Source organism: Rutidosis leptorrhynchoides, chromosome 2 (assembly GCF_046630445.1).
Source record: "Rutidosis leptorrhynchoides isolate AG116_Rl617_1_P2 chromosome 2, CSIRO_AGI_Rlap_v1, whole genome shotgun sequence".
In the NCBI taxonomy this organism is placed as follows: domain Eukaryota; kingdom Viridiplantae; phylum Streptophyta; class Magnoliopsida; order Asterales; family Asteraceae; genus Rutidosis; species Rutidosis leptorrhynchoides.
The window spans coordinates 125,639,546-125,649,549 of record NC_092334.1 but is presented as its reverse complement, the minus strand read 5'-3'; the positions used below and the strand labels follow the sequence as shown (position 1 = coordinate 125,649,549).

The 10,004-nt window shown below is 33.2% G+C and overlaps 1 protein-coding gene and 1 non-coding gene across 4 annotated transcripts; one reads left to right on the top strand and one right to left on the bottom strand.

Moving 5' to 3' along the window:
• Positions 1-289: 289 nt before the first annotated feature.
• On the top strand, positions 290-9,149 carry LOC139891355 (uncharacterized). Of its 3 annotated transcripts, XM_071874318.1 has the most exons (4): positions 6,660-6,821; positions 7,337-7,453; positions 7,535-7,677; positions 8,460-9,149. In XM_071874318.1, the coding sequence occupies exons 2-4, from the start codon at positions 7,339-7,341 to the stop codon at positions 9,009-9,011; spliced, it is 810 nt and encodes a 269-aa protein (XP_071730419.1). In that variant the 5' UTR covers positions 6,660-6,821; positions 7,337-7,338; the 3' UTR covers positions 9,012-9,149. The 3 variants fall into 3 exon arrangements, with proteins under 3 accessions (XP_071730418.1, XP_071730419.1, XP_071730417.1); XM_071874317.1 differs by lacking the exon at positions 6,660-6,821 and adding an exon at positions 290-402 and having other exon boundaries at positions 7,337-7,677; XM_071874316.1 differs by having other exon boundaries at positions 7,337-7,677.
• Positions 2,541-2,616, bottom strand: LOC139895398 (small nucleolar RNA snR60/Z15/Z230/Z193/J17). The gene has a single exon (XR_011775851.1). It is a non-coding gene; the product is annotated as a small nucleolar RNA snR60/Z15/Z230/Z193/J17 (small nucleolar RNA).
• Positions 9,150-10,004: the final 855 nt, after the last annotated feature.

The following is a 10,004-nucleotide window of genomic DNA, read 5'->3' as shown; positions in this document are numbered from 1 at the left end:
GTATAATATAAATATAAATATAATATAATATAATAACAATAATAATAATAATAATATATAATAATATTATTGAATCATTCACGGACAAGTTGATTCAATAATAATTCAAGTGAATTATTCACCTACTCCAGCAGTTACAATCAACTTTTGTGGACAACTTTGCCTATAAATTAGACTCCGAGTGCAGAAGAAAGCGACACTCTATCATTCCATTTTCAATTTCTAATTTATTTTTAGTTAGTAACAGATTTACAGTTTTTGACCACTCGACCACTCTCCCCTTCCCGGGAGGTAATTATAGTGTAGATAAATAAATTAGTTTAGTGATTGCAAGTGTGGTTATTATTTAAGTTTCACGGACGTTGTAATGCTACCTTTCTACCTTCTGAAATTAATGTTATTGTAAGTTATCTTTTTACATTATCATCGTCGTTATCGTTATTTTTATTATTATTGTTATTTATATTATTGTTATTATTGTTGTCGTTATAGTTATTAGTGTTATTATTATTATTATTATTATTATTATTATTATTATTATTATTATTATTATTATTATTATTATTATTGTTAACATTAGAATTATCGTTATTATTATTGTGTATTATATATGTTTTATATATTTTTTTATTTTTATTTCCGTATCGTTATTATGATTAGCTAATTTATTTCCATATTTACTTGGAGGTAGTTACCCTCAATATGGATTATTATCTTTTTATTACAATTGTTATTTTGATTATTTTTGATATTGTGTTTAACTAAAAGAACCATTATTATGAAAACTTAGTACTTAATCCCAATCACATATTTTATTGAACCAGTGACGTAGTAATATATAGAATATGCTTCAACACTATTTTGTGGTCTAGACAAAACGTAGGATTGTATTATTGACAACAATATAAGACTACGGATTTGGTAATTGGGTGATATTAAAGTTTACATAGTCATGAAATTATAAAAAAAGGAAACCGTTATAATTTAGGTTTTAACGAAAGTTAACGCCAGGTTAAATCACAATTTGAATAATCGGGGTATAGTTTGATTTGTTAAAATAAAGTTAACGAATGTTAATGGACCTTTAGTGAATCGAGATTTTATGAAATCGACGGGTTATCATGAGGTTATATACTTTAATATTTTGTAAACGGGTTTAACAATAATCCATAGTAAATTGATTATGAATTGTCTATGATTCATATCAACGAGGGGAACAAATGCTAAGTAAATACACTTTATTATACTTTCTATTTTTACTTTTACTGCATAGTTAATTTTATTTGCTTTTTACTATATAGTTAATTTTATCGCTTTTCTGTATTATTTTATTTTATAATTTTAAAGTTAAAAATCAAAACAAAACCCTTTTTCTAAAGTTTAATTAATAGTTATTAAAATCTCAAAAACACGCTTCTCCCTGTATAACGTACTTGACTTGCCAGTATCTATTACTGCACGATCGGGACCAGTTGCCTGTAGTGTGATAATATTTATTAGCTAGTTTTATTGTAATATTTAAAGGTCGGTTTTATCACATCACTTTGTTTCGAAGGCGGTGTCTGATTCTATATCTCTTACAAATAGATTAATTTTCAGATTAAGTGACAAAGAAACAACAATTTTACTTATTGAATTAAAAGTTGTAAAAACAAATAATTAAAGAGAAAGTAAACAAGCTCGTAATAGAAACTATAGAAAACTATTATAAACTTATACTAAATAAAAGTTACTCCGTAATAAAAACTTTTGGACTGACTTACTGTTAGTGCTGTTCTTGTAAATAAGAACTAATAAAATTGTGATAATTCATAATTGCAACAAGTAACTAATACGGAGTATATAGATCTTATAATATATGTAAATGTAAATGACATAAAACTTATTTAACGTTAATATTAATGAAAAAGTAAGTTGAAAATCACAAAAGTACGTGAATAAATTTAAGTTTAAATTGGTTAGTGTTCAAAAGTTCACGGATAAAAATATGAACATGTGAAACACGAAAAATAAATTAAATTTCATTTTTAAAGTTAAGTTATAAATTTTTTATTTTTAAACTATTTTACATTTAATTATGAGAGATGATATTTTCATTTTAATTTTCAATAAATTTACCACATTTTAATTGATTATAACTTATATAAACTAGGGTTTATCACCGAAATGCCCAATTTTTCGAACTTTTTTGCGTCAGAGCCCATAAAAAAATAAAATTGACATTTTGCCCTCGCATGGCGCAAGGTGCCTTGCGCCTTGCATCCTTGCGCCTGGAGGTGCCTCTTGCGACCTTGCTTCCCGGGGACGCAAGGACGCAAGGTGCCTCTTGCGACCTTGCTTCCCGGGGACGCAAGGACGCAAGGGGCCTCTTGCTCCTGCCTGCATATGATAATCGTTTTCTTTCAGACATTTCATCGAACACCTTATCTGCATGCATTGAAAAATATCAAAATATGTGCATGATTAATATTTCAGACAATTAATCATGGATAGGTATTTACTACGTATTTTGATTCAGAGAAAAGTGTCGTTGTTTAAAGAGAGTTCATCAGATAGGAGCGAAAGACTAATTTATGAATATCACGTGAACTATGCAATAGTCATCATCTGAATCTCCCAAACTACACTAAATTAATTTCAAATTTAATAAACTAATGACTAAAAACAAAAAGCCTCAGAAGAAGGCAACATTTGTTGTAATCATGATTTTAATCATAAATTACGCAAATATATGTAATCATCAGTGGCTTGCTTACTGGAAAAACAAGCTTCATATGTATAAATAAAAAATAAATGGCCTCATAGAGAAGATTAGATATAACAACATGGTTTAATTCAGACATATGCTTGTTTTTTCAATGCGTGCACATAAGGTGTTCGATGAAATGTCTGAAAGAAAACGATTATCATATGCGCAGGAGCAAGAGGCACCTTGCGTCCTTGCGTCCCCTGGAAGCAAGGACGCAAGAGGAACCTTGCGTCCTTGTGTCCCCGGGAAGCAAGGTCGCAAGAGGCACCTTACGTCCTTGCGTCCCCGAGAAGCAATGTTGCAAGAGGCACCTCCAGACGCAAGGCACAAGGCGCAAGACACCTTGCGCCTTACGAGGGCAAAATGTCAATTTTATTTTTTTATGGGCTCTGACGCAAAAAAGTTCGAAAAATTGGGCATTTTGGAGATAAACCCTCATTAAAAACATGAAAGTTCCTTGAAACGTACAAACCAAACTACCTATCTAAACTAAAACAAGCAATCAAACCTATGCTCACTACAACAAAATTATATCGAAACAAGCCTAAAAACACAAACATCTCAAACCAACACATTAAAAAAAAAAAAAAAAAAAAAATTGATATCCAATCTAACCAACACACATAAGATTAGGAACTATCTAAAAACCAAAAAGAGAGCGACCGAAAGCACACGAACAATGAACTCAAGCGTCTTTGATAAATTCCCCGAAAGTTTCCATCTCTGCTCCCTAAACGGGTTTTTTTTTTTTTAACTTGCACCGGAGCGGTAGGGGAGTCTCTAGAATTAATAGCAATCCCCTTTTGAACACCTTTCATAATATTCATCACTTCGTTGAAAGACGCAAAAGATTTAACCTCAATCCTTCCACTCAACTCCGGAATGATAGCCTCGACCAAAGTCTTCTTACCGTTTAATTTATAAGATTTAGGTGTGACGGTATCAAACGAAATGGGCATGTTTTCTACGCACAATAGCTTACCACTTTCATTAACAGTGGGTTTCTTATCCCCATAACCCAAAGCCTTATGTGACCCAGAAGCACAATTAGTGGGCCTAGAGCCACGAGAACTCAAAAAAGAAGATTTAAAATCACTCGATCCAGGGACAGTTTCACAATCATCTACAACAACTTCAAATAAACATGACAAATCGTAAACAGGGATGGACAAAAAAATTTAACAACCTTGATCTTATTTGAAGCAGAAGAAAATGTGTAGGAAGCGACATCAAGAGAATCGAGTATCTGCGAGGTTGTAGGAGCACCCCCAACCAAGATATCCTTATAAAACGGTCTCGGGCTCGATTGAACTAACGGAGATTCAATCGGCGGTTCAATCGTAGGGGCCGAAACAACACCCACGTTGTCAATACTATCACATGCACCTAAGCAAGACAAACCACAAGTACATGCAGGTTATACAACAGAAGTTTGACAAACCGTAATCTCACCCGATTCAACAGAAACTTTATTAAAACCATTCTCCAAATCGTTTGTCACGACCTCGATAACGGGGGAGGTGGTTGAGTTTGAGCATACAACAACTTGTTAACTTCATTAAAATGATTGCCGACTTCAATGAGTTTCACCATCGGGATCACTTCACCATTCCAAATTGCACGATTAGATATCGTTATTAAATCCGATGGGAAGCCAACATAATTAAAACTGGATATTTCAATGACTCGAATGCCAAAAGAATCGGGAACCAAATTGTTTTTGACCACTTTTTCCACATTAACAAACAACGAAGGACCACAGACTTCGACAAACACAAAAGCGACCCCCAACTGAGAAAGAGCGGAGGACGATTTAGCAACGTGAATAACATTCGAAATCATTCGCCAATTCCTTAATGTTCTCCAGCGAAAAGAAATTAGTCGGAATGCCAGAAATCTCAAGCCAAGTGTAACGAAAGAAACGATCGCAACGAGAAGAAAATGGCTCAATAACAACTAGGTCATTCGATCCAGGATGCTCGGTTAACAATTTATTCAAGTTTTCGGAATCCGAACAAACAACAATGAAACCATAAAGTCCCCATTTACAAACCTCGTTCGCTAAAAAGATGTTGAGCTCCTTTATGCTTAGCTAATTTAGCTCCTTTCATATTATAGTAGTACATAAAACAACAAGAATAAAATTCAATCTCACGTGTACGTGTAAGGTATAAAAGCGGTGAGATGTAGACAATCCTTCCAATATCCTAGAACAAAGAGAAGTCATTTTTCCACTCCGAGTGAAAAACTTCGTGAGTAGAGAAAATCCTTCCTCTCTCTATTCGACGGATACGGAGATTGCTTCTAAGAGGACCTCCGGCCAATAAGTAGGAAAAAAGTAAAAAATAAAAATAAAAATGAGACGCCATAAAATGGTAGGTACAAATTTTCAAGGGTTTTAAATCCTGCATGGATTCAATTTAGGCTCTAAGCGGTAGTTAAGTCGCCAATAAATTAATGTTTGCTGTTGACTCAATTTAGAGTAGATAGATAGATTTTATTCTTTCACATTCTGTAAAATCTGAATAAAAGGAAAATATTAACCAAACAGTTATAATTGAAGAAGTTTGAAGAGGGTTGTTTACATTTTTATGTATTAATGTCATTTTTTCATTTGTCTTTGTTTCAGAGTTGGTGTCTGATTCTATGTCTTAGAAATAGACTAATTTTTAAATTAAGTGACAAAGAAAAACAATTTTACTTATTAAATTAAGAACTAACAAAAACAAATAATTAAATAGAAAGTAAACAGTCTTGTAATAGAAACTATAGAAAACTATTATAAACTCATACTAAAAGTTAATAAAAACTATGAGGACTGACTTATTGGTTAGTTGGTTAGTGTTGTTCTTGTAAATAAGAACTAATAAAATTGTGATAATTGCAAGAATTAACTAATATATTGCAAGTCGAAGCGTGTGGGAGCGAGGTCGGGAGAAGCTTTTGAAAGTAATGATATTTTTAACGAGTTTAGAAATGGCGTTTTGAATTCGGACAGAGTTGGAATCTAGTCGACCTTCACTTTTAAGGCTAATGGGGAAGATGACATCAACCTAAAGAACAATTGTGCTTCATTTGCCTTTTATGGGTTCTCTTTGTTTGGTGGATTGTTTGTTTCTTTGTTTGTCGTTTGTATTCGTATTCCTGGTTAGGGTCACAGTGAGGTTCGGTTTTAGTTAACGTCTTTCTTGTCTTGGTTAGGGTGTGTTTACTGTCGCTGAACCTCTGTCGTGGTGGTTTTCTTTGTATTCTTTGTTTTTTTTGTCTTTTTTTGAGCTCAAGTTTATATAAAATTTTTGTTTTTATTTTTTAAAAAGTAAATATAATAAATGACACAAAACTTATTTAACGTTGATATTAATGAAAAAATAAGTTGAAAATCACAAAAATACATGAATAAATTTAAGTTTAAGTTGGTTAGTATTCAATAGTTCACGGACAAAAATATGAACATGTGAAACACGAAAAATAAATAATATTATATTTCATTCTTAAAGTTAAGTTTTAATTCTTTTTAAACTATTGTATATTTAATTTTGAGATGATATTTTCACTTTTAATTTTTGATAAATTCATTACATTTCATACATTAATCAATTATATTGTACAACTGTCTAATGCAATGGAGTGGATTTATCAAGAAATTAAAGTGAGAATTTAACACTGCCCTTTAATCTTCGTCTGAATCGATACAACATAAAATTAATTGTTCTCAAGGTTGTTGTTTATTGTTTTTTTATTTTTATTTTTTTTATGGCAAAAAACTAGAACTCAATAACCAATCTTTTTCTCGAAAAGAGAAAAAAAAAAAAAAAAAATACAAGAAGCAAACAAGGACGGGCTCGAGAATATCAAACTAAATCTAAAGACACACACCCACCTACAACAACTAAACCCTAGCCCAACCGAGTGTCAACTCACACACAAGAAAATAAACAAAAAGGATACCAAACTAACAACCAACAAACATAATCAAACCCCATCACCGCTGTTGTTCAAGACATCTCATCTGATTCTGATCTTATTTCAAACCACCATTTCTCGCCCTAATTCTTCTCAGTTTCATTATCTGGTAAGAACTTGCACCTTTTTAGTTATAATGAATTTCACTTGAACCTGGTGCCTAATTTCTAAATCTATTTTTCTGGCTGTGTCACTTTGTAAGATTATAATTAGGGTTTATGGTAGAAGTTTACTAACATATCCCGATGGCTATGTTTTGATTTTCAGATATGACTATGATTATTTAGTTGTAACTTGCTAATAATCACCTCACTAACTTGTTAATAATCGCCTTCAAACCTTCACGAATGATCATTTATGCTTGAACTATTTTGTTAAACATATACGTTTAGATGAATCCTTTATTGTATTACGGAAATTTTGACTAGTCAAGAGCAATTGAATTACCAAAACATGTAATTAACCGGTATATTAAAATTGTTTACATTGTTATGTGCTTAATCTAAACTGTATATTATATAGTAATAAAGTAATTAGCCCTAAATCAAGGAGTTTGTGTAGAGTATTGGTTGTTGCATTTAACAATGTTGTATGAATATTTATGCTGACTCGCGTTTGGTGTAGAAATGGCAGATGTTGAAGAACCAGTCTTTAGTTTTAGTTATGGTGGAGAAACAAAGTATTTGACAAAAGAAGAACGAGCAAATCTAGTTGACGCGCTTTATGAGTTACGAGTATCAGGTAGGTTTGTAGGTTCTGATTTCAATAACGAGTATGTTCGTGCAGTTAGACAGATGATATGCCCAAGTTTGTTTACATCAGTCAAATGCGTAAGGAAGATGATGACGAATGTTAGATATAATTTTCGCGCTGTGCACTTCATGTTGGCCACAAGTGGATTCAGTTGGGACCCGGAAAAATTGTGTGTCGTTGCAGAGGATCATGTATGGGATTCGTTCCCCAAAGTATGTTTTCTTGACACTAGATTGTTTTTGTATTTTGAGATGATAAACACATAACAGTTTCAGTAGTAATAATAATCGCAAGGATTTTTCTAACCACAAACCTTGGGGTTGTGGTTAACGTGCATAAAAGTATTGTACATATTGGTTATTTGTTGACTTAAAAGTGACGGTTATTGAATTGTACACAACACGCTTATGCTCGTTAAAGAATAACGAGAACCTCCTTCGTTAGAAAATTCCTAATAGTAATAGTAATTGAAGAACTTAGTTAGCTTAATATGCTTAATGTGTCTTATGTGCCAACATAAGTTGAAGGTGGGCAACTTCATCAGTTTAGGTATAGGGTCAAAATGGGTATGTTGACCTGCAAATACTTTTTTGTACCTACAATTACAGAATACAGAAGCTAATTCTAAAATTAGCATCTAGAATCTTATTTCATAAAGAAACAATGTAGGGGTTGAATATACTATACTTTGGGCTACTTTTAAGCAATTTAATGTATTTAAGTAGTTTACATTTAGTATAACAATAATAATCTTAATTTCCTCGTCAAATGTACCCAAATTGACCCATTATCTGATAATTATGTTCAATGTATCACCGATTTGTTGTCTAGGCTTCAACCCTGTATGCTGTACAACATGTTCAAAATTATATGTTTAAGATAATTAAGTTGGATTCGAATTACTCATATTACTATTTTAAGATAGTTGGCATGATCAATGCCATGTTTTGATACTTTTTGTCTGATGCAATGTGTGAATGTAAATGTGTTGCAGACTAGTTGGAATTGGGATGCTTTTTATTGGAAAACTCTGTCATTTCCTCATTACGACAAACTTCGCGTTATCTTTAATGATAACATACCTATGGGTTTTCAAACAAATGTTCTTGAAGGTGAAAAGGGTGTAGATAAAAACCAAATTAACCCGTTTATAGAAGTTAAAGACTTAATGGATGAGGAGGATGTTCATTCAACACGTGGAGTTAATGAGACTACGGGATGTAAACGCAAAAGATACGAGGAGAATGAATCAAGCAAAAGTTGTGAGGAGTCATCGGAGAAAATGAACAATGCGATTGATGATTTTAAGCAGACTTTGACTGAGATTTTAGAGAAAATGGCAACTAAAAGAGTCAATGAAGACACTGATCTTATGAACAAAGTGATGACTCAAATGAGTGATTTACCTACTCTGACTCTTGACGAGCGTCTCAAAACTATGTCCGTGATTGGTAGGAGTGCATCACTTTCCTTTATGTATGATCGGCTCGATGAAGATGAAAAAATCCGCATGGCGCAGTTGGTTTCAAGAGGTTCCATAAGTTAGGCATGATAGTTTGGTTGTATTGTGACATAATTTCTTTTAACTGTCGTTTTGTGAATTTTATGACTTGTTAGATCTGGTGTGTGATAGTGAGTTCTTGCAAGTGTTCGTAAGCTGATATTGAGAACTTGGTTGATATCACTATAACTTTAATTACGAGTTTACGACAAAGATCAGAATGCATGTTGCAACCTTATGTCAAGATTCTGTAAATAAAATATACTAAAGTTAACATAACAATCACAAATTTACAATCACAATGCTGATACTCTACCGGACCCTGTTTTCATAGTGTTTTTTTTTTTGTAAATGCTAACATTAGGGGTATGTTAAACACACATTACTCAAGTCCTTTTACTCATATGCGCGTGCGAAAACGTCAAGCATGCGGTTGGCTTTCACTCGCACGTGAGAGTATCCAATCCACTCTCGACACGAGTGACATCTCAATCGTGTGTAGCAGTCTAGTCGCGCTCTCATTCGCTCCTGAGAGGATTCAGGACAAACACTACATGAGTGACAATCTCGAATATGAATAGAGAAACATGGGTTTTCTAGGGTTTGATCGAGCATGATCTCACCCTATAGCTCCAACAACCGCAGCTACTGGAGGTGGAATGCCTAAACCCTTAAATGAAACAACACGAACTGATTTTATAGGTTTGCTGATGTCTCGCACGCGCGCTTGAGATTCTCACTCGCGCGACTGACTCTTGTACGCGCGTGAGACAGATCTCTCACGAGTGAGTCAATCTGATCACATATACACCTTTGACATCAGCTTTCATATGTTCCTGACAACCTAGGTGTACAACATTGACATTTAGGTTCATAGTCTATTCATAGTCTATTCGTCCAGCGCCGCACACACAAAAAATGCATCAACATGTTGGAGTCTCGTGCATAGTAGTCAGTTTACATCTGATCTTCTTATTTCAAATCACGATTTCTCGCCCTAATTCTTGAGTTTCATCATCTGGTAAGAAATTGCACCTT

Excerpts from the sequence above, each read along its gene's own strand:
- LOC139891355 (XM_071874317.1), top strand. The coding sequence starts at position 7,339 with ATGGCAGATGTTGAAGAACCAGTCTTTAGTTTTAGTTATGGTGGAGAA. Across the intron at positions 7,678-8,459 it reads TATGGGATTCGTTCCCCAAA|ACTAGTTGGAATTGGGATGC; the intron begins GTATGTTTTCTT and ends AATGTGTTGCAG.